Below are 25496 nucleotides of genomic sequence, written 5' to 3' on the forward strand. Positions count from 1 at the left end.
AAGGATTTGTTTTGAAAGTTTTGAGTTAAAAATTCCACGGGCTGTCAGCATGAATGTTCTGGCTGTGGTCTGTTTTCACGAACATGAGCCCTGGTGTCTGCAGACTCTAAACTTCTGGCTTTGCATCATTGTTACCACAAGCAATGTCATCAGACTCTTTAAGGCCCAGTTTCTGGTACCGAACCAAACTTGGGTCCCCTCGCCTGCATGCGGTGAAGCCAGTCTACTGACGCCAGTTTGGGGTGAAGGAAAGTACTGCATATATTGCAGGGTGCCAAACAAGGAGAACGGGCAGCTCATGCTCAAAAGATCCGAGCTCCCCAGTGGCTTCCAGGGAGGGGGCTTTAAAGGCAGTGTGAGGGAGGGGGCCCTGGGGTGTGTGATCGGCTCATGCACAATTCTTGGATTGGTTGGCATCAAGTTTCAAGCGCCATCAACCTTCTGGTTTCAGCCTTCTCGTTCTTGCTGTCAGCAGTTTTCATCCGGAGGGGGTCTGCTTCCTTAAAAACAACTAAGGGATGTGTGTCAGGCCTTTATCTCTATTTTTCAGGGAACTGGGAGTTTGATGACTCTGTGGTGGATTTATAGTCTAAACTGTTACCAGTTTTCCAGCCTAACAGCTGTCCTTTGTTTTTACATCTTGACATTCCTAATGATTAACTCTTGAGCCAGCCTTTAGAGACTCAAGGGAGGCCTGGGAGACTGAAGCAAAAGCCTTTGACTTCAAAGGACAGGGGCATGGGGCTTGTATACGGTGTCATTTCTTCATCTAAACAGCAAAAGAGAGAGAGTAGTAACTAACTGTAGGATTATTAGAAGGATTAAACATAGTATGACTTCCATAAATAATGGCTATGATCCCAAATCCCTTAATACTTGAATTATATCAAGAATTATAATTGTATCATATTGATAGCCATATTTTTGTTTCATTTGTAAAAACAATTTGGAGATTTCAGTTAACGTGTCTACAGGGTTGCGTTTGAACGCTGTGCGTCATCGTGCACTAATTTGATCAAGGTTGCGTTTGAACGCTCTGCGTTACCGCGCACTGATTTGATCAAGTGAAAGAGCTTTGGCAACTATTTCATCCGTTTGGCACCTGCTTGAAGTTTTAGGTTAATCGCTGTTACACATGTAACTTACTGGGCATTAGGTTTCTATTCTTATAAATTTTTTCATGGTTGTGTGAGATCTTTGATCTTTGAGAGACTGGCTTTTAACGTCAAACTTTTTAGTTAACTCTGAAGTATATTGTATAAAAAATAGAGAAACTGTTGAAAACAATAACCCTTATCTGTGATGAGTATAATACCTTATAGAACCCAGTTTTGTTCCCCCAGCAGTCCCTCATTAACTAAACTTCAGTCATCAAGCTTTAGAAACGTATTTGGGGGATGGAATCCTACATTTTGTTTAGAGCGATCTCCTGTCCTTATCATCTGTGACCCTTAAAACTCTTTGTATACATTTTTGATGCTCACAGTAATAGTTACAAAATGCTCGTTCCATTGTTTCAACTGGAACGAAGTCAGGTAATTTGTTTAGGCTCATCGTTTGAATCAATGGCGTCACAGTTTCGTGTCGGTTGCCAAGGCTTTTGTGAAACTACCAACTATGTATTACTGTTCGAGACTCTTGCACTCCATAGAGTGAGCATACACTAGACAGTGACTGTCAAAGTCAGGGAACAAAAAAGATGAAGGAGCTTGTAGCAATGAGGCCAATAAGTTGTCAGCTCACTGAAATGGAGGGTGATTGCGAAAGCTGTTCGTGCATTGCACTGCTTGGTGAAGACCTAAGGCTGCAGGAAGGCGTATCTACCAAGAACAGCTTCTCCAAGGAGCGAAGCCCGAGCTGAGACCTAAAACGGGATAGGGTTTAGCCAAGGAAAAAGGGCGAAAGAATGAAGGGTATGATAGGGATTTCAAGAGCCACAGAGGCTTCTGGAAAACATACGTGCTTTACTTTGACGGAGTGTATGGTTTAAAAAAGAGAGAGGTGGGAGATGACACCAGAGAGATAAAGGGCGGAGACGGGGGCGGATAGTAAGGAATTTGGGGCTCATCCTTAAGGCTCGACGGAACCATGACTAGATTTTAGGCATGTATTCATCCATTGAGGAACACTTGAGAACCGAACCACCCATGTGCTGGGCATCACCGTAAGTGCCGGGGACACAGACGTGAAGGACAGCACATCCTCACGCTCATACAGCTCTTGTTCCACAGAGGAGGTGTGGACAGAAGCTAACAGAAGTAGCTGTAGACAGATAACAGTTAGAGCTAGTCAGTCAGTGGTTGGCGAGTCCTGGTAGAAGCAGCAGGTAGAGAGTCAGCTGAGGAGGAGAGTGTGACCTTATATGGGGAGTCAGGCGAGGCCTCCCTGGGAAGGTACCATTTTAGCAGAATCTTCTGTGTTGTGAATTCTTTACCCTTGCAGCTACCTGAGAAAAGAGAGAAGTTCTGGGCAGAGGGTGCGATAGGTGCAGAGGCCCCGAGGTGGGATGCCAGTCTGGAAAGGTCAAATACGGTATGGTTCCATGTATATGATGTCCTAGAAAAGCCAAAACTCTAGTGACAAACAGCTGTGGTTACCTGGGGGAGGGTGTGAGCACAAAGGAATAGCAGTTTGGGGAGCGATGGAATTGGAGGTTACACAAATGTTTACTCGTGCGAAAATCCACATAGCTGGATACCCCTCAAAAAGTCAATTTCACTGCACATTTTTTTTTTGGGGGGTCATGCCGTGCAGCTTGTGGGATCTTAGTTCCCCCACCAGGGACTGAACCCCGGCCCTTGGCAGTGAGAACGCAGGCACCTAACCGCTGGACCACCAGAGAGTTCCCCACTGCACATTAATTTTAAAATTAACATAAAAACATACTTAAAGCTGCTTCTATAGAATTGTGAGAAATGAGCATTGTAAGAAAAGCAGTTGGGGGCTTCGCTGGTGGCGCAGTGGTTGAGAGTCCGCCTGCCGATGCAGGGGACACGGGTTCGTGCCCCGGTCCGGGAAGATCCCACATGCCGCGGAGCGGCTGGGCCCGTGAGCCATGGCCGCTGAGCCTGCGCGTCCGGAGCCTGTGCTCCGCAACGGGAGAGGCCACGGCAGTGAGAGGCCCGCGTACCGCCAAAAAAAAAAAAAAAAAAAAAAAAGAAAAGCAGTTGGAGAAGAAGATTCACTTTTCCCTATCCCCTGCCAGCTTCTCAGTGTTTTGGTGCTATCATCTGGGGTTTTTCCTAAATTATGGATTTTTTTCCATAATTAATTTAATTCCATTTAAAAATTTAAATGCCATAAAATACCCTGCCCTGACCCACAGAGTCCCTTCAGTGGCCTCGACCTCTCTCTCTGTCCCCACCACCCGGCTGAACACAGCCCCCAAAAATCTAAGTTTTCCAAACTTAGTGTCCCCATTTCGGTCACTATTATTCACTCTCCAGCTGGCTCCGAAGTTGTTTATAAAGAAGTTACCAGTAACCTCCCCGTCACTAGTCCAGTGGACATACTGCAGTCTGTTTTACGTGACGTTGCAGTGACATTTGGAGGACATCTGTCCCCCTCTCCTTGAAGCACCCCTTCCCTTGGATTCCTCAACAGCACCGATTCTGGCCCTCCTGCCTTTCCCTTTTTTGCAGGCTTATGATCTGTGGCTTTTGAATGTGAGTTTTTTTTTTTTAATTTTATTGACGTGGAGTTGATTTACAGTGTTAATTTTGCTGTTCAGAAAGTGACTCAGTTATACATATATACTTTTTTTTCATATTTCCATTATATTTTTTCACAGGATATTGAATATAGTTCCCCGTGCTACACAGTAGGACCTTGTTGTTTATCCATCCCATATATACCAGTTAGTTTGCAGCTGCTCATCCCACACTCCCGTTCCTTCCCTCCCTCACCCCCCTCCCCCTCAGTAACCACAGTCTGTTCTCTATGGCTGTGAGTCTGTTTCTGTTTCGTAGATAAGTTCATTGGCGTCGTACGTTAGATTCCCATAGAAGTGATATCATATGGTCTCTGTCTTTCTCTTTTGGACTTACTTCACTCACTGTGATGATCCCTAGGTCCATCCATGTTGCTGCAGATGGCGTTATTGCATTCTTTTTAATGGCTGAGTCATATGTATATATACATACAGACCACATCTTCTTTAGACTGTGAGGGGTTCTTAACTGTCCCTCTCGGGTCCTCTCTCTGGTCCCTCTCTCTCAGCAAAACTATTCATACCGATCGCTCCAGTTACTTCCTATATGCAGAGAGCTCACAGTTTGTACCCCAGGCTGGACAGTGCCTTTCCACTCCAGAGTTATACATCCTACTTGACGGTGTTGCCTTGTGTATTCCTCAAACTTAGCACATGCTAAAGAGAATTTATCAGCTTTCCTGTATTCTGATAATTTCCCGGGGTTTCTTATCTGAGTCCTAACAGTCAGGATACTCATCTCCGTTTGGAGAACCAGGAGACTCTGTGGCCCTCTTGATACGTGAGCACCCGCACTTCCTTCCCCAGCACATCTCCAGGTCTTGTCAGTTTCACCTCCTGAATTTCTGTCCCATCTGTCTCATCACATGCAGTGTTTACACCACTCCTCCATTCCAAGGGCCCCAAGGCACCGTGAGTACTTCACACCTATCTTGACCCGGATCCCTTAGTTCTTCATGCCACAGCCGAAGAAATCTTTTCAAAGAGCGGATCTGTTCCGGACACATCCCTGCTTCAAACTGTAAATGTCTCTGCATTGTTCTTGGACGACAGCAGAACTCCTCGATCTGGACCTGGACCCCGAGTGTCCACAGCTCTTAGCCTCACCTCACACTGCTCTGCCTCACTCCTTCCACTTCACCCATGCCGTCTGCACTCGCCTTCCACGGCTGCAGTAACAAAATCATACAGACCAGGAGGCGGAAACAAACTTATTTCTCACATTTCTAGAGGCTGGAAGTTCAAGATCAAGGGGTCAGCAGGTCTGTTTCTCCTGAGGCCTCTCCCCTTGGCTTGCCGACGGCCACTCTCTCGCTGTGTCCTCACGTGACCTCTCCTGTCTGCACCTCCCTGGTGTCTCTCTCTCTCGTCTTACGAGGACACCAGTCATACTGATGTAGCCTGCCCTATCCTACTGGCCTCATTTTCTTTGAAGGCCCTGTGGCCAAATGCAGTCACATGGATACGAGCCCACCTGTAGGACCACATTTAACTTTACCTCTTGAAAGGCTCTATCACCAAATAGGGTTCCATTCTGAGGTACTGGGGGGTTGGGACTTCAACACAGGAAATTTGGGGGGGGGGGACACACAATTCAATCCATAACATTGCCTTTTACTCAGTCCTTTGTCTGCCGCAGAGCCTTTGCACCTGCCGTTCCGTCCTCACCTGACTCCCCCTTTGAATCACGGGAAGGGCCGCCATGTTACCCTCACTGCGTGAGTGCGTCATTGATGCCTGTCTCCCCCACGCGATGATAAGCCCTGTGAGCTCAGAGATTGGGTCTCTTTTGGCTCATTATTGCTTCCCCAGTACACCCCACACTGACTGGCGCAAAGTAGGTGCTTAGTAAGAATATATGGGCTAAGTGGGTAGTCACACCTTGACACTGCCCCTCTCCCCGAACGCGCCACACCTTGATTTTCTGTCCTCTGTGTTTATGCAAACTTGGAAAATGGCTTTGCATTCAGTGTTTGTTGTACATCACAAATCTGTATTTTCTCCAGGGAAAACAAGTTATTCTCTATCGTGGTATTCTTTTAAGCTGTAGTTGTGCTGACATTAAGGATATGTTAAAGTTGGGAGGGGGGAAGAGAATTATTGCTGCTATATTGCCCCATAAGAGGATAAACTGTCTGTATTAAAGTATCAACACTCCAATCTTTGCTTTTATTGAAGTCAGTTTTTCTTACCCTTTAAACCAGTTTCTATGTAGCATGTTTTCCTCAGTCTGCACAATAAGTTCTCTGCAATGTTGCTTTATTTTTAAAGAGTATTAGCATTTCAAAGATCTAAGTCAAATTATTTTCCAGTGTTTGTGAACTGCTGGAAGGTGTATGCTGGAGGAAAGGTAAACCAGACACTGAGTTTGGGGGCAGAAACCACTGCTAAGAACTTATTCTTTCAAGCATTACTTATTATCCTGGAAGTTCTTTCAACCCAAGGGCAGGTAGGGGCAAACTGGGGGACTTTATTTTTTGTTTTAATATTTACTTGTTTTGGCTGCCCCAGGTCTTAGTTGCAGCACGCGGGATCTTAGTTGCAGCATGTGCACTTCTTAGTTGCGGCATGCGAGCTCTGAGTTGTGGCACGTGACCTCTGAGTTGCGGCACGCGGGATCTAGTTCCCCGACCAGGGATGGAACCCAGGCCCCCTGCATTGGGAGCACAGAGTCTTACTGGACCACCAGGGAAGTCCCAGGGAGCTTACTTCAAAAGCATCGTTTTCTTGTATACATTTAGTAAAAAATTAAATTTAAGAAAAATTGACCTCAAATTTAATAGACAAGATCAATTATAGCAATTATTTCTTTTATGAAAGGATGAAAGATCCTGTATATTGAAGATATAATTTGATAGGTAAAAATTTGCTTTATACATGAGATTTTAGAAAACTTTCACTGCATAAACAGAAGTATAGTATGTTGCATTTGGAGTTGATTATGCTAATGTACCACTGTGTGACATGAAGAAAAAAAACCTGAAAGTTTGTAGCTTTAAGTACATACTCAGGTTTTGGGAGTGGTACAGGACTTCCTTGCCTGTATGGATGTCTTTATATGGGCTTATAAAACTTCTCACCTTTTTTCTCAGTTGCAATATTGGTCAAGCATAATTTAAAATATCTACATTAGCTATGCACATAAATTACATTATAGTCTTAGAAGCAAAAATATTATTTAAATTAAAATAGTAAAGGGCTTGGTAATACAGTTATTTGCCAAATCCAAACTTTTAAAACTAATAAACTCAGATACTTATTGCTTTATGAAATAATTCACCTCAGAGTTTCTTTAATCTGCCCAACTTTATACTGTCTGCAAACTGTGGCTTGGTTTTACCTTCCAGGGACAAATCAGTTTAGGAAGCTATGCTACATCTTTGCACCCGTTTGTACACAACTGTGCAGTTGTGGGATCTACTTGTGTCACACAATAGCAAAAACTATGTACCGAAAGTGGGAAAATATCAGCAAATGAGAGTAAAGGAAGTGAAGCTAGAGTTAGCCGTGCACGCGGCAAGAGCTGTAACTGACAGTAAAGGAAGTGAAGCTAGAGTTAGCCGTGCACGCGGCAACAGCTGTAACTGACAGTAAAGGAAGTGAAGCTAGAGTTAGCCGTGCACGCGGCAACAGCTGTAACTGACAGTAAAGGAAGTGAAGCTAGAGTTAGCCGTGCACGCGGCAAGAGCTGTAACTGACAGTAAAGGAAGTGAAGCTAGAGTTAGCCGTGCACGCGGCAACAGCTGTAACTGACAGTAAAGGAAGTGAAGCTAGAGTTAGCCGTGCACGCGGCAACAGCTGTAACTGACAGTAAAGGAAGTGAAGCTAGAGTTAGCCGTGCACGCGGCAACAGCTGTAACTGACAGTAAAGGAAGTGAAGCTAGAGTTAGCCGTGCACGCGGCAACAGCTGTAACTGACAGTAAAGGAAGTGAAGCTAGAGTTAGCCGTGCACGCGGCAACAGCTGTAACTGACAGATAACACACAGGGAGCAGGGGAAGGCATTTACTTTGTATATTAGCAACTAGGTGGTCAGATGATAATGTTTACAGCTTGGTAAATGCTTTTAGTGCAATTGAGGAGTCAGCAGAGATGATTTGTTAAAAGTCTGTCTCTTTCACCTTGTCCTGATGGAACTGTTCTGTCTCTAAACTGCGGTGATGGATATAGGAACCTACACATGATAAAACTGCATAGAGCTCAGTACACACACACACACAGATGAGTACATAAAACTGGGGAAATCTGAATAAGATGGGTGGATTGTATTAATATTAATGTCCTGGTTGTGATATCGCACTAGTTTTGCAAGATGTTCCCATTGAGGATAACTGGGTAAAGGGCACAGTGTTCTCTGTTATTTCTTACAACTGCTTGCGAACCTACAGCTATCTCAACAGAAGCATCGATTAAAGGAAAGTTCATCACTTATGTTGGTAGCACCAGGGACTGTGGAACGGGGATGACACACCAGAGAGAGCACCCCTTATTTGGTCCTCAGGTGTGGTCTCCAAATCAACAGCATCATTATCATGGGGGCATTAGTGAAGACTGAACATTCTCAGGCCCCATCCAAACCTATAAAATCAGGAACTCTGGAGGTGGGACCCTACAATCTCTGGTTTTAACAAGGCTGCCTGGTGATTCTACCATATGCCAGAGTCTGAGAACTACCGATCTTGTTCAAGCCCATCACTGTTCAGTGAAGGATCTGAGAGCCATAGGAAGTGAAGGGACCTGTGTGGTGTGGGTGAGGCACCTACTAACGAATAAAGCTAGACCCTGGGTGTCCCGACTACCAGTCCAGGATTTTGTCCATTGAGCAGTGTCGTGATGCTAATTACATCTCTGCTTTCTCTGAGGAAGAGAAAAAAATAATTTATGGAGAATGAAGGGCGGATGACAGACTCTAAAACTAGCCTTGCAAATCGATGCGATGTGGAATTTACGGGACTATTGATCTTTTGAATCTCATTTCTTCCCTCCTCGTGACCTATCCATTACCAGCGTAGCTATGTCTGTCTTAATAAATTAGCACTTTTTATTCCACAAGATTGCTCCAATGGCCCAGCGATAGCAATATTTCTACCCAAAGGGAGTTCTTCATCTAAATATATTTTGGCAGTCAAATTCATTATTCATGTTTTTGAAGATTTATTTAATGAATTTTTTTCTACAACAGCTTCTACCTAATACATATATAGTCAATTAAAAAGGCAAAAAAAAGTTACATTATATATATATTAAATGATTATATTTTTTCTTTGCCTTTTTAATTCATTCTTTCAACACAGTTTTTGAGTGCCAAGCATGTACCAAGTACTGTACTGACGGAAGGAATGGAAGTAATTATGTACTGTTGCCAGTTTTCTGTCAGTTCACTGCCTGTCGGAAAAGTTTTCAATCATATCATCAAAATACAATGCAATAAATGTTAACAGAGGTAGGCACAAAGCAATACTTGACATTTGTTAAGTATTTACTGTGGGCCAGGCACCACAATAAATGCTTTGCATGTTGATTCACTTAGTCCCTCATTTCCATTTTCCAAAAAAGAACACTTAGGGAGCTCCAAGAAATGAAGCCTGTTACCCAAGGATCACACACTCTATGAAGTGAGGAAGCCACTTTAGTGCCGGGGACTGAGTGCCCAGAGGCAGACCTCCCTGGGCCTGCAGAAAGGAAAAGAGGCTTAGAGAGGGCTTTACAGATTTCGTTTTTTAGGATAAGTAAGGAACTTGTCAAAAGTAGAATTCTGTGCTTAGTGATTATGAAATGGCATTGGAATTAGCATTACATCACTGATACCAGAGCCATCGCAAGTCTTATTAATTCTCGACTGACCGCTTGGATGTCGTCCAACGCTAGCTACGAAGTGTAACAACCGCCTCTGTTTTTACAGTATTGTTCAATTATAGAAATGTCTTTCCAAACGAACGCACTTCCCTTCTTTCTCATCTTCCAGAAAACATGATTGTTTCTGAGCTCTGAGTTTTTTTTTAATTGAAGTACAGTTGATTTAACAATGTTGTGTTAATTTCTGCTGTACAGCAAAGTGACTGAGTTATACATATATGTACATTTTTTATATTCTTTTCATTACGGTTTATCACAGGATATTGAATACGGTTCCCTGTGCTATAGCGGGAGGACCTTGTTGTTGATCCATCCTATATACACTAGTTTGCCTCTGCTAATCCCAAACTCCCAGTCCATCCCTCCCCCACCCCCCTCCCCCTTGGCAACTGCAAGTCTGTTCTGTGAGTCCGTTTCCTAGAAAAGTTCATTTGTGTCATATTTTAGATTCCACATGTAAGTGATATCATATGTATTTGTCTTTATCTTTCTGACTCACTTCACTTAGTATGATCATCTCTAGGTCCATCCATGTTGCTGCAAATGGCATGATTTCATTCTTTTTTATGGCTGAGTAGTATTCCATTGTGTATATGTACCACATCTTTAGCCATTCATCTGTTGATGGGCATTTAGGTTGTTTCCATGTCTTGGCTATTGTGAGTAGTGCTGCTATGTACATAGAGGCGCATGTCTCTTTTTGAAGTATAGTTTTGTCTGTGTATATGCCCAGGAGTTGGATTGCAGGGTCATATGGCAACTCTATTTTTAGCTTTTTGAGGAACCTCCATACTGTTTTCCATAGTATCAGCACCAGTTTTAATTCAACGGCTGTTAAGTGATTGGGATTTGGACAGGTCAATAAGGCTTTTCGGTTTCAGAAATGAACATCAGCTGTCTCTGACATTTCTTTTTTGAAATAAGTTCTAAGCATGATGTACTCTGTCAAAGAAAAACCACTAGTACAGATACATTTCTTTTTGAAGCATCATTTTTACTTGGAAGTTAAAAGTATTTTCTTCAGAATTTATTGGTCATCTTTTTTTAAGGTTTACTTACTAATATGTTACACTGGGATTCTGAAAAAAATCTCCTTTAAATTTTTAAATATCTCATTTCCCCCCTTAATTTAAAAAGTGTTAAGATATTTGTGTATGTAAGAATACTAGAAGATATGAATATTTGCATATATATACACATATATACATGATACATATATTAAGCACTTGACATTTGTCGATAATTTTGTATACATAATGAGATAATGGATTATTTTCTTTTATGTTTATCTGTTACTCAGATTTTATGCAATGAACAAACATTACATTTATAATCTTTTTTTTCGTAGTACTCAAACTGCTCAGAAAAATGAAGTTTTTTTAAGGCGTGGGACTCTGTGATTAACCGTTATTATTAACTGAGTACATGGATGAAAATCTTTGTGATCACATTTCTTTTTTTTTTTTGAGACATACCTGACATACCATTAGATTAGTTTCAGGTATACAACATGACTTGACCCATGTATATATTGTGTTATGATCACAGGAAGTCTAGTTACAAGTTTACGTACAGTTACAAGTTTTTTTCTTGTGAGAAGAACTCCTAAGATCCACTCTCTTAGCAACTTCCAAATATACACTATTAGTAACTATAGTCACCATGCTGTGCGTCACATCCGTGGGACTTATTTGTGCTTTTGACCACCCTCACTCACCCCCCACTTCCCACCTCTGGCTACCCCCAACCTGTTCTTTTTACCTATGCTTTTTTTTCCTTTTCCAATTCCACATTTCCGTCAAGATTCTATCACTGGATCACGTGGTGATTCTATTTTTAGTTTTTGGAGGAACCTCCACATCCTTTTCCATAGTGACAGCACCAGTTCACATTCCCACCAGCAGTGCAGGAGGGTTCCCTTTTGTCCACATTATCACCACCGTACTCGTTATATTATCTTTTTGATGATAGCCATCCTAACAGGTGTGAGGTGATGTCTCATTGGGGTTTTGATTTGCATTTCCCTGATGGTTAGTGATGTTGAGCGCCTTTTCATATACCTGTCGGCCATCTGTATGTCGTCTTTGGAAAAATGTCTATTCAGGTCTTCTTCCCATTTGTTCATTGGACTGTTTGGTTTTTTGCTATTAAGCTGTAAGAGTTCTTTATATATTTTGGAAGTTAACTCATCCTATACAAGCATATCTCATTTTATTGTGCTTTTCATCTGATTGCACTTTGCAGATGTGTTTTTCACAAATTGAAGGTTTGCGGCAGCCCTGCCTTGAGCAGGTCTATTGGCACCACTTTTCTAACATTGCTCGCTTCATGTCTTTGTGTTCCATTCTGCTTATTCTCGCAATATTTCAAACTTTTTCATTACATTTGCTACGGTGATCTGGGATCAGTGATCTTCGTTACTACTGTGACTCTCTGAAGGGTCAGATGATGGTTAGCATTTTTCAGCAATCAAGTATTTGTTAATTAAGGTGTGTACACTGATTTTACAAGACAGTGCTTTTGCACACTTAATAGACTACAGTTTAGTGTAAACACAGCTTTTATATGCACTGGGAAACCAAAAAGTTCTTGTGACTTGCTTTATTGCGGTAGTCTGAAAACAAACCTGCAGTATCTCTGCTGTACGCCTGTGTATGACTTGCAAATATCTTCTCCCATTTGACAGGCTGCCTTTTCATTTTGTTGATGGTTTCCTTTGCTGTGCAGAAGCTTTTTAGTTGGATGTAGTCTCACTTGTTTACTCTGGGTTTTCTTGTGTTTGCTTTTGGTGTCAAATCCAAAAATGCATTGCCAAGACGAGTGTCAAGGAGCTTACCACCTTTGTTTTTTTCTAGGAGTTTTATGGTTTCGGGATATACATTTAAGCCTTTAATCCATTTTGTGAGCTGATTTTCGTGTATGGTGTAAGACAGTGGTCCAGTTTCACTCTTCTGCACATGGCTGTCGTTTTCACCCAGCACAGTTTATTGAAGAGACTGTCCTTTTCCCCACTGTATATTCTTGGCTCCTTTGTCATAAATTAATTGGCCATATATGCATGGGTTTACTTCTGGGCTCTTCTAGTCTGTTCCACCGATCTATGGATCTGTTTTTACGCCAGTACCATACTGTTTTATTACAGTTTTGTGATATAGTTTGAAGTCAGGAAGCATGATTCCTCCAGCTTTGTTCTTCTTTCTCAAGATTACTTTGGCTGTTTGGGGTCTTTTGTGATTCCATACAAAGTTTAGGATTGTTCTGTATCTGTGAAAAATGCCATTAGATTTTTGATAGTAATCGCAATAAATCTGTAGATCACTTGGGTATGGACATTTTGACAATATTAATTCTTCCAATCCATGAGCGTGGAATACCTGTTTATTTGTGTCTTCAGTTTCTTTCATCGGTGTCCTACAGTTTTCAGAGTATAGGTCTTTCACCTCCTTGGTTTTATTTATTCCTAGGTATTCTTTTTGATGCAATTTGTAAATAATAGTTTTCTTCCTTCCTCTTTCTGGTAGTTCATTATTAGTGTATAGAACGCAACAGATTTTTGTAAGCTAATTTTGTATCCTGCAACTTTACTGAATTTGTTTATTAGTTCTAACGGTCTTCTGGTGGAGTCTTTAAGAGTTTTCTGTACATACTATCATGTCATCTACAAACAGTGAGAGTTTTACTTCCTTTCCAATTTATATGCCTTTTATTTGTTTCTTGCCAAATTGCTCTGGCTAGGACTTTCAATACTATGTTGAAAGAAGTGGTGAGAGTGGGCATCCCTGTGTCGTTCCTGATCTTAGAGGAAAAGCTTTCAGCATTTCCATGGAGTGTGGTGTTGGCCGTAGACTAATCAAATTTCTTAATGCTTACAATAAATATTAACTTAGATCGGAACTTGACTGTTGGGGATCAGTGGCTGTGAAAACATTTATAAGGCACAGAGAAGCAAGGTTATATTGGAATAAAATTTTAAGGAGCATGAGAAAAGAGAGCAAATAAGAGTGTCAGTAATGTTTTAGAACACTATTATGAATGATTTCTAAAACTGTTGTTTAAGGAAATTCCAATATATATGAAGTAAAGAATGTTATAGGAAACCTCAGGTACTCATCACCTAGTTTCAACTATCATCTATTCATGGCCAATCTTGTTTCATTTCCAATCTTGCCCCTGCCTTCCTCTCCTGTCTCTGAATTATTTTGAAGCTAATCCCAGACATCGTATGTTGTTATCTGTAAATGTCTCAGTATGTATTTCTAAACACTGAAGACTCTTTTTATTTAAACCATATCGCCATTATCGCCAGACCTTAACAGTGCATCCCAAATATCAGGTTGCCACTCAGCCATGTATCATTTCCCAGCTGTCATGTGTTATACATATACACACACACATCTTACACATATAAGCATTATATATAAACATTTTATCCACTTTATGCATTATAAATGTATCAATTACTATCTGTTTGAATCAGAATCCACATAAAGTCCATACATTGCAAATGTTTCCTAGGTTCTTAAATCTCTTAATCTTGTTTTCCATAGATCTTTTTTATTTCATTGTAGTTTTTTGAAGAAACTGGGTCACTTATTCTGCAGGGTTTTCAGAGAGTGAATTTTGCTAACTGCAGTACACGGGCGTAGTTTATATATGTCTGTTCCCTGTATTTCTTATAAACTGATAGATCCAGAAGCTTAACGGGTTTGTTTTTTTCTTTTAGCAAAACTATGTCATGGGTGGTAATGTGACCAAATATTATTTTAAAGCCAGTATCTCAAGTGGTTTGGGCCCTGATTTTAAAGATACCCAGGTTAAATGAAAGGCCTCTAGTCATAACATATTGTGAGGCAGACAATAGTGACTTGCCTTTTCTGGAATAATGTACTAGTTAAAATTATCTCCAGGAATCTTCTGCATGGATGCAAATGCATAAGAGGAATTAAATGGTATTCTGTAGGTCTAGGAATCTCATGGAATTGGCCCTTCATGACTGCGGTGGGCACTGTAAAATACATATTATGCTTTATAGACCTATGATGTCTAGTAAATTAGTTTCTGGCTATTTAACTCTTATTTAAATTAAATTTCAAAAATTTATTCATTCATTCACATGTGCTGCACTTCAGGAGCTCCACAGGCATATGGGGGTTGTGGCTACCGTACTGGACAGCAGTGGTACAGAAATGGAGAAGCAGATGAAATGCATGAAATTTCTTGGGCATTCAAGTAGATTTTTGGATGTTTATATAGTTTGTATTCCTGTAATGCTGCCTCTAATATATAACTGCCCTTTTAAAGCATGAATGTTACAGGGCTGTTCCTTTGTTGGTGGAAAATATGAGAAGTGTGTTTTTGGACAAGTTTGTTGTAACACTCTTAAAATCTCTCCTGTTTTCTGTTGTAGTTCAGCTTGGTAATAAGCATCTCTAGACTCTCAATCATCTCCAGAAGGCGTACCAATAGCTGGCATATAAACACAGAGGGGCCCGTGCAGTGACAGGAAGGCTGGTGATGGGTGCGAGGCTAGAGTGGTCAGAAACACACAGGGAAGACCTCTCTTCAAGTTTCTGTTTCACAACATTTTAATGAAATGACTTCATGAAGTTTTATAGCACCAAAAACACGTCAGCACAGAGAGCCAGAAACGTTGACTCTCACAGACATTGTGTTAGATGTCTGGTTGAGAGAGGAATTCCCTAAATGCTAGAGGTATTGTGAAGGAACGGCTCTCTCCAAAGGACACCTGTTACCAGCTCTCTTACCTGTAGACAGCAACCTCACCTACCTGAGTGCCGTTTTACCTTGTCTCAATCTGGTTTAAAAATGCTGTAAAGTAATCAAACTCTGCTTAACCTTTTACAGCGGAAGTTCAGAGTGAAATTGAAAGGATTTTTGAACTTGCAAGAACATTGCAACTGGTGGTCCTTGATGCAGATACTATTAATCATCCAGCCCAGCTTAGTAAAACCTCTCTGGCCCCTATTATAGTGTATGTCAAGATTTCTTCTCCTAAGGTAAGTGGGGTTGTTACTGTTTGCTCTGTAATGGAACTTTACTAAAATGTGTATTTATAGTCTGCTTTCCAATTAGAAACGGGCTGTGTCTTTATCCATCACAAAGGGTCTGAAGAGAGACGTGGTAGCCGAGAATTGTTAAGATGCATATAAGCAAGCATGATGATGAGTTCCATGGCTTAGGAGCGTGAGTGATTCCCAAAGTGTGGTCCATGGATTCCTGGTGGGGGAGGTTCTGAAACACTTTTTAGAGGGTCCATGAGGTCAGAACCATTTCCATGATTATTAGCTAAGCATTATCTAATACTCAGACATCCTCCCCCTTTTCCACTGGTTTGACCTTTGCACCAACGGTGCAGAAGCAGCACTGGGTGATGTCTAAGCAGGAATCAAGACCACAGTAGCAGCAGCAGCTGTGGCATTCTCCCTCCCCATGCACTCCCAGGTTAAAAAAAAAAAAGCCACACAACCCAGTTTCACTTAAGAATGTCCTGATGAGGTCGTAAAAATGCTTAGATTTTGACTCTTCAGTACAAACCTTTTTAATGCTTTACGTAACGAGATGGGAAGTACACTTCAAGCTCTTTAGCGATGTACTCGAACTCCGTTTCCTTGAGGGCAGGCACCAGTGTGATTCTTCAAGTCATAAACCAAAGTAGCCACTTTCGTCCTGGAACACCACTTTTATTGGAAAGAACTGACATGTCCTTCAAATTTCAGGACAGATCAATGGAATTTAACGTAACAGAGTAAGAAAAGTTCACTGAGTGACAGGGATTTAGATTTCACATGAGAGCCAGTCTTTAAAAAGCTACCACTTGTTTACTGTAGTATCAAAGAAAGACATCCACAATTATCCGAAAGGCTACTAATTACGTATCTATAGGGGACTGGATTTTCTTTGCCTGTTTCAAACAATACACTGTAGCAGTCACCGTAGAAGCAGGGCACATCAGCTGTCTTCTGTGGAGCCAGGCGGTAGAGAAACCTGCAAATGACTTAGCTATTTTATCAGAATGCATGACATGTTAACATATAAGAGGTTACTGGTCATTCTTAAATGAATTTTTCAGTTTTAGTTTCTAATATATAACTATTACAGTTCACATAAAAAGCTCTTGGGTCCAATAAAGATGTAAAAAAAAAAAAAGAATTAAGGGGAGAGGAGATAAAAAAAAATAAATAAATTGATTTAGTAAACTGAAAAAAAAAAAAAAAAAAGCTCTTGGGAGTTCTCCACAGTTTTTAAAAACATAAATCATGAGACAGAGTTTGAGAACTGCTAGCCTTGAAAAAGGACAAGACTCAGAAAAATCTCCATGCTGGTGACTTACGAAGCTTGCGACTGAGGTTTATGTCAACGTGTTAATTTTGCTGACCATCTTGAAGATTCTGTTTTCTAGCGTAATCTATTTGTAAACCATCAGTGCTGCATGCAGAGGACACTGGAGAAAGGAACGAATGACGAACCTTGTTGTTTACCTGAGTGCAGATACCCCAGTTGAAGAATCTCGTCTTTTACAGGTTTTACAAAGGTTAATAAAATCTCGAGGGAAATCTCAAGCTAAACACCTCAATGTTCAGATGGTAGCAGCAGATAAGCTGGCTCAGTGCCCTCCGGTAAGTCTCTCTATGCAGTATAATCCACTTGAAGGCTTCACACCCACATTCTGTTAACAAAAACCAGACGGACAGGTAAACGCCTGTCCAGGGAGAGAACCCTGCCCATTAACGGTGGGTTTCCTCCCAAAGACGGGAATGGTCTACCTCTTACCACGAGCACTTGTCTAGGTCATGGTCGTCGCTTACGAACAGCTACGGTGTGTTCCGTGGTGACCTCGCTTTGTTAATCTAACACCTCAGTAGTCATCTTCAATGAAACACAATCATTGTTTCAAAACTTTGGTTGAAAAAATGGCTGTTTGGGGTTGGTTTATTATTCACTTCTACTCAGGGAGCGAGTTGCTGGCTCTTCATGACCGTCTAAGAAATTGATCTCAGACCATTTCTAAAGCACTCAGTAACCAGATTCTGACACCTGAACACATCCTACCTCGAATCCCCTGCTCTGCATACCACGCTTTGGCCTGTATGCTTCCGGCTTTTGTTCTGGCTTTGTTGTTCTTAATGAAGGTGTATCAGAAGCCGTAAGAACTGGGCTCAGACCCGCTTCTAATGACTGGGAGCACATTACACTTGTAAGAACTCGGAACTGTTCTCAAGTCTGGGCCACATCCAGTCATAGTGGCTTCAGCTTCCTCACAGCCTCACCTCGCCTCAGTCGTTTCCAAGGTTCAGCTTTTCATAGTCTCTGGCTTATATTCTCATTTTCTTTTGTACATCTCGCCCCTAACATAGGATCAATGCCTTTTATTCACTACGGGCAACTTTTCTCTGGTGCCCCTAACAACTGTTATCAATCACACCTGTTCACTCCTGGTCACTCACACAGCGAAGCGGTGAGGCCATAGCGGGCGGTCAGCCCCTGCGAAGAGAGGAGCCCGTCGCCACGGCAGGGATGCAGCACGCAGCCCTCGGGCACCCTTCGTGCTCCTGGCGTGCGGGAGGCCCGGGGGCAGCACGGGCAAGGCGCCCGGGGCGCCCTGGCCGCCGTAAGCACGCCGTCTGCACCGTCTGCCCCTGCAGGAGCTGTTCGACGTGATTCTGGACGAGAACCAGCTCGAGGACGCCTGCGAGCACCTCGCCGACTACCTGGAGGCCTACTGGAAGGCCGCCCACCCGCCCTGCAGCAGTGGCCCCGACCCGCTCCTCAGCCGGACCCTGGCCACCTCGACCCTGCCCATCAGCCCCGCCCTGGCCCCCAGCTCACAGGTGAGCAGCGCTCCCTCCTTCGCTCGCGCCACTGGGGTCCAGGGCTCCGGGGCGGTGCTCGCTCCAGTCGGGCAGCCCTGTCCACAATGATGGAACACCGAGTACCTTAAGTGTCTCCAGCATGAGCTGTGCGCCTGTAAGAGGAGTGTAAACAGCATCCTATGAAGTACCGTAAGTCCCCCATATACGAACGAGTTCCGTTCCGAGAAGGCATTCGTTAAGTCCAGCACAGTTAGCCTAGGCTGCCCACTAACACAATCGGCTATATGGTACTGTACCGTGACAGGTTTATTATACTTTGCACACAAATAATACAGAAGGAACAAACAAAAGATAAAACATTTTTAACCTTACAGTACAGTCCCTTGAAAAAGGACAGTCGCACCCGCTAGGTCACCACTGCTTTTACGCTCGCTTCCGACCATCCTGAGCTTGAAATAAAGATACGGTACCACCGTACCCTACACGGTAAAGAACACAAAAGCACAACCACTTGTAGAGGATGCACGCACATGACAGTGTACGCCAGGCACGTGATCTTACGTGATTTGACATGCGAAGCTATGTCTGCATCTTTTGGAAGTTCACAACCTGAAGGTCCGTATGTAGGGGACTTACTATATTATAAACCGTAAAATCCGCTCTCCCCATATTCTGTTCGGGCCAGGATAGAGGAGCTTTCTATGTGGCCGGCAGCACAGACTGTGGACTCAGACTACCTGGGTTCAATTCCCTCTCCTCTCCACCCCTTCCCAGGGGTTTAATCTTGGATAAAATCCTTACCTGCCCTTTGCCTCAGGAATACTAACGACCCTACCTTGTGGGGCTGTCACGTGACTTTTCTCATGAGATTGGCTTACAGGGTTGTTGTATTTCATCAGTCAGTATACATGACAGTCTCATAACACTGCTGGTCTCACAGTAAGTGCCACTTAAGCATTTGACATTTTATCAATCATTTTTTTCCCTTAAAGCCAACATCCTAAGAATTTTTAATCTTCCCACCTGTATCCGAGCAGAGGTGTGTCCACCCATGTGTAGACAGATCTCAGGGACCTATATCTATATTTGAACCACAAGAGAACGTATAAAAGAATGCCCTCCCTCCTTCATTCATCCATTTTAAAAAAATTTGTAAAGTTACTCTGTGCTGTTCTAGGCGCTTACAAATTAACAGAAAGTCCAATACAATATAAATGCTACTGGATGCTATCGCACACATTAAGCACCCGAGCTAGGTGGGATTTCATTTCAGCACTTTAGAGACTGAAGGGGCGAGACACTTGCCTTTGTGGCGGTTCCCCGGACCCCGACCTTGGCTGAAGCCTTGTGTTGCTCCTTCGCCTCCAGGCTTCTCAAGGGGATCCGAGGACCGATCGCGCGGCTGCCACCCATTCTGCTTCCCAAGCTGAAGAAGAACCCTGCCCAGACCCAGTCAAGAAACCCCAGCACCACAGCCATCGCAGCGGGGCCAGCCGCGGCCTCTCCAGGCAGGAGACCTTGGATTCAGAAACGCAGGGGAGTCGCGACTCCGCATACGCGGAGCCCAAGGAAGATTATTCCCACGAACATGCAGACCACTGCGCCCCGCACCGAGATCACAGCCACAGAGAGGAACCCCACGGGGGTGGGGAGCGCAGACACAGGGAGTCTCGGCACCGCTCCCGGGACCCGGATCGAGAGCAGGACCACAACGAGGGCGACAAACAGTGGAGCCGCCACAAATCCAAGGATCGCTGCTGTGACAGGGAGGGGGAAGGGGTGTCCAGGAGACGGCATGAGGCTGGGGACTGGAACAGGGAGGTTTACATCCGCCAGTGACTTTTGCCCTTTTGTGTCGTTGGTTTTCTTATTTTTAAGTAAGTCTTGTATACCACCACCCTCCAACTCAATCTTGGGGGTCTACATTGCAATCATATGTGACCTGTCTTGTATATTTTGTACTGCTGTTGCTTGGATAGCAACAGCATGAAATAGAGTATTAATATACTTTTTATTTTCCTTTTGTAAGTGCGTGCTATATAAATTCGCCTGGAAAGGCTGCAGTCCTCTGGTTGTCTACTGCACTTTGAAAACTGTCTAGGGTCGCTGCCACTTGAACAATATCATCTGTTGCCATCCAGGTGGCATCAGGATTTTAAGGAGCATAGCTGATGTTTTCGAAAATGTGGTTGATGTACCCAGCGGGCCGGAATCAAGCGGCCCACGTAAAAAGTGGAATCTCTCGGCTCTCCCGACCTTTAAGATGTAGGCGCCCGATTTGCACAGTCGCCCGTGGACCACTGTTTCTCGCTTGTACCTCTGGCTGACTAAACTTGGGGACAGACTGTCTTGCCTTACACCAAGGGGATCAAAGTCAGAATCTATTTTCTATGTGCTAGCATTGTGTACTGTATAGACAGTTTGTAAATGTTATTTCTGCAAACACCTTCTTATGATAATTATATAATTATTATATATATATATATACACACACATATATATATATATATATCAGTTTGATCGCACTATTTCAGAGTCTTAATGCCAAGCCAGCAGATTTGCTTTCTGAATTACAGGGACTAGAAATGCCCACCTTCAGGAAATTTGTAATAACGTCGTCTAGACACCTATTCCCGTTCTAGTAGAGAGTCTGTACATACTGTAAATACGTGTGACTGCCTGACTTGAAAAGGTTTGATTTCTGAATGTTCCTCCATCCCTGTACGTTAATCATTGTGACCATAAATTCTGGGAAATATAACCAAACTCCAAGGGTTGCTCCGCTCCGTGCCGTTCACACTGATTGTGACGGCCACGTCCTGCGTAGCCAGTGTCTCAGGTCACGGCACTGGAGTCTGGGAGCCGCGTGCACACGAGCCAGTGACGGGCGTGCACACTGACGACAGCGGCGGCCAGCCCAGGGCCGAGGCGTCCACCTGCCTGGCTCCGCGGCTCGCTGCGCCGCTGTGGCCCGCCGAGCCGTCGGGGCCAGAGGGGACGCCCCGGAGAGCTGCCCCCCGCTGGCTCCTGGAGAGGGGCCACACGGGCCACTGTGATGAGTGTTTCACTGGAAATGTCCGACGACCTCTCGTCTGAGAGAGAAGCGTTTACACAGATGCTCCCGACTCCCCCCGTCTCCTCACCTCGCCTCGCCCGCCGTGCCCGTTGTGTTCCCCCCCGCTCCGACACTTTCACTGTCCGTCACAACCTCGAAGTGCTTCTTATAACCAAAGCTTCTGCTCTTCGCAAGAAATCAGGGCAAAAGGAGGTGACTTGAAGTGAACGAGACGTTGATTTTCCTGCGTCGGACACCTGCTCTGAGGGGAAGCCAGAAGATGCTGTGGCCCTGCGTCAGGGACACCGCCCAACACGGCCCACCAGGTGGTGGTCACGCTGAGCCTGAAACCTTCCCTGTCTCTCCTAAGTGTCCGTCTGTCCAGTTAAGACTGGACAGGTAAGACAGACAGTATTAGGCGTGCAAGTACCTGGCACTTGAAGTCTGTCCCTGGAAAATGCCTGTCTTGACTGCCTACCTTCAGACCTGGACATTAAAAATTATTATTTTGTTAAATAAGTTAAGCTATTTTTTGTTTCGCTTCTTTGATTATTCCAGGTTCTTGCCAAATATATCTTGGACCTTTATAAGTACAACTGTTTCACATCTAACTCCTTATTCCTCTCCCCCAAAGAAAACTCAGAGTTGTAAAATTGAGTTAACATATATAGTGTTTTATCAGCTAATATGGGAACCATTTCCCTCAATCTCTTTGTTAATTAGCTCTGTACTGTTGACATACCTTTATTTATTGAATATAAAAACAGTAGTCGTAATATATAAATTTTTGATGTAAAGTATTCACATCATGGGGAAACCGTATTCCAGCTAAAGTTACTTTTATAAAATACTTCCAGTCAGCTGTCCATCACGGTACCACATCAATGATCGCCAGCCCCGACCCTTCCTATACGAAGTTTCATCCCAGTTCATGGCTTTGGAATGTGTAGATTCTTGAAGTCTAACTGGTATGTATCTTCTTTGCTGCTACCATTAATCCCTTTCAAAGAATCACGCTAACGGATTCCATTTTTTAAATTCTGACCTGGACTCTTCGTTTCTCACTTTACTGTGAAACACACTAGTCCAAATCAGAGTATTCCGCAAAATCTCTGTTGCAGGATTTGACAAAAGAGCACGCTTATGTGAAAACTGTAGAGTGGGCATATGTGTAAACGGTGTGGACTAAATATGTAACTGAAGAAATAATCCCAAGGACAATGGGATATTCACTGACTTGTGGAATGTAAAATTCTAGTCTTTTCACACAGCAAAGGTTTAATCTTAACAGACTCAGTTGTAGAATCATGATTGTTGTAGTTAACCTAGAAAATGCTGGAAAAGTTCTGAATAGTTCTGTGTCTTTCTCGTGACACCCATTTCAGCCTTTCCTCTGCTCTTTCTCTACTGCTCACTTAAGTTACTGTTAACAAAAAGGTGCTGCTAAACGTAGGATGTCTTAGTTATTCTGTACTTTGGGACAATGCCACATTTTAACATGGTCTGCTCTGCATTCATGTTAAACCTTCAACTGTCAGCTACACTGAACTGTTCAACAAGCCTGGTTTAAAGTCATTCATTCATAGCAAACAAATAAAGAGCTGGCTTCTGCACTGTCTACTATTAGTCGTATTAAGTGCCATTTTAGGAGTGATTCTTACAGCTCAAAGTATGTTAAATACTCACCTGCACTTTGCGTGTGGGGCGCATCATCCTGGGGGGTGCTGCCCGTCACTGATGGGCTGTGGTCATCTCCCCACGACACCTGAAAAGTGACAGCTTCCGGCAGGTCAAAGGCCTCTGAAGGCCTGAGCACGGCAAAGCCAATTTTCCCCCACCTTCATCCTATATGGTCTGCAATTCTTGCCTCCGATTTTGAACTGTACTTTTCCTTTCTAAAATAAACTTGTCATCAGAATGGATCTTCAGTTCCTCGCCCTTTGCTCAGTGACACAATGCTGCTACTCCTGGATAATCTTAGTAACACGTCAAGAGTCATGCTGTTGGAGAAAACAGGCAATCAGAGGGCTCTGGGTCAGTTATTGAATCGTGTTATATTTTTAACTATTTGTACTTTACTGTTTAAAATGTGATACACGGTTTTGAAGTAAAATGTACTCACTGTTGAATTAAAATGCTTCTGTTTCACAGATACAACTATGGTAACATTAAATATGTTAAAAGAGAATATATTCATTCTCTTCCACATTTCCCTGATTTTTGTCCTTTTATCATATTTTTTCTTATATGTCTGTGTTCCTTAAGATTGAATGTTTTATTTTCCAATTTGTTTTATTTTTTGAAAGAAAAAAACCCACTGAAAAATGTCTATGTTAAAGAAACAAATTTTAACAATATCTTTTATTTGTCCTTACTGTTTTCAATATGCAAATATTTTTCTTTTGTTTTGCCTGCATTGCTTGTATTTTGATATTTATTGGTATTAATCAAAACTTTACACATTTGCTACTAGGCTCCTTCCCTACCATTTCCATCCCAGCCTAGCACCTAAGGCTCTGCAGAGAGCATGAGACGGGATGGATTTTATGTATTTTTCAAAAACATATTGAAAGTTCAAGGAAGTATGCTGAGCCCTAGAAGCAGAAGTACCACAGGTCAACAGCGTTTCTCTTTAGGCAGATGACATCTACTGGCTATCAGGCAGAATGAGGGACGGAAAGGAGTCAGTCACATGTTTGAATCCTAGGGAGCCTGATGGGGTTTTTCCCTCGTTCAATAAGCGTGTAACAATGATCTGCTCTGAAGCTGTACAGAAAGCACAGTCCTGCCTCCAGAATGTTCCCAAGCCTGGGGGCAGCGGTCCAGGGCATGCCTCATACACTACAGTGATGTGTCAAGTGCCGTGACAGGAGGAGACAGAGGTACGAGGGGTGTAGAGGGAGACACGCCCGACCCAGCCCCCGAGAAGGGTGTGCAAGAAAGGCTTCCTCAGAGCAGAGGCCTCTGAAGATCTCACCTGATCCGAGATGAGATGAGCCTTCTTCAGGGATGCAAGGAAGTTTCAAGAAGTTCCTAATGGAGACCTATGAAGGGAAAAAAATATATATTAGGCAGTTGTCCGAGGCTCAGGAATTTTGAGGTGATGTGAATTAACAAAATAGACGTATTTAACACATGAGATAGCTTTTAAACTATGGCTGGGTATTTTAATATATTTTATCTAAAAAGCAGGTAGGATGAAAAGCAAGCCTACAGTTACACAGTTCATCTTAAAAAGGCCGCCCTCTTATATTGGCCGCCATGGGTGATGTTTGGTCACTTCTGCAGTTTGGGGGATTTCAGGTCTGATGGTGAAGTGGTCTTGTTTCGTCTTGACCTAGTCACAGTTGCTTGGTCTGGGGAAGGTGTTCTGTGGACCTGCTTCTGTTCAGAGGGAGAACACCAAGGCTTAGCTGTGAGTGCCTGGCCACTTCCCAGCTCTCACAAGATGGTCTTCTCACCAATCACGTCTCTAGGAACTTGTATGTATTCCATTAGATGATAAAAGGTACCCAAATTGTGCAATAGTCTCATTTTTAATCTACAGAGTTTAAAAAAATTCATTTTAGTTTTTAGTTTAAAATATGACAGAAGAAAAAATGTCAACATAGTGAAGGGAGACTGTTATTGGGAGTAGTCCAGAATTCATTTGAAAGAGGGTTGATTTACCAAATAGTAAACAGAAAAAGTCAGGTGAAATCCCCAGCTACGTTCCTGGCACTTGATAAATAAGTTATAGTTCCCACACCCTGAATTCTGAAGGAACTCGATAACGGAAAACGTGTTTTATAACCAAATTAAATACCACTAATTTTATTCCTTTTGTTAAATCCACTTATTTTAACATTAAAAATGACTTGCATTCTTTACAAATTAAAACAAAGACCCCAAATGAAAATATGTTCCAGACATCTTCAGGCATCTCCTTTTCTTTATACTCTGCTAAATCCATAAAGGAAAAGTATTTTAGACACACAAGTGCCCCCCCCTCCACCTCCACCCCCACCCCCCCCCGGGCTACTTCCTCTGTGAAGTACAGTCTCTTG

General features: G+C 42.9%; 1 protein-coding gene across 11 annotated transcripts in view; it reads left to right on the forward strand.

Moving 5' to 3' along the window:
• CACNB2 (calcium voltage-gated channel auxiliary subunit beta 2) overlaps positions 1 to 20234 on the forward strand; it is a gene marked incomplete at both ends in the record, with an annotated part of 400287 nt that extends 380053 nt beyond the window's left edge. For all 11 annotated transcript variants that reach the window (XM_082844966.1, XM_082844972.1, XM_082844969.1 and 8 more), the window contains 4 exons: positions 15430 to 15581; positions 17106 to 17201; positions 18228 to 18413; positions 19764 to 20234. In XM_082844966.1, coding sequence (XP_082701092.1) covers positions 15430 to 15581; positions 17106 to 17201; positions 18228 to 18413; positions 19764 to 20234 — 905 coding nt within the window. The remainder of the gene's footprint in view (positions 1 to 15429; positions 15582 to 17105; positions 17202 to 18227; positions 18414 to 19763) is intronic.
• Between the last annotated feature and the right edge of the window lie 5262 nt (positions 20235 to 25496).

Source organism: Leucopleurus acutus (assembly GCF_964270905.1).
Source record: "Leucopleurus acutus genome assembly, chromosome: 1".
NCBI lineage: Eukaryota > Metazoa > Chordata > Mammalia > Artiodactyla > Delphinidae > Leucopleurus > Leucopleurus acutus.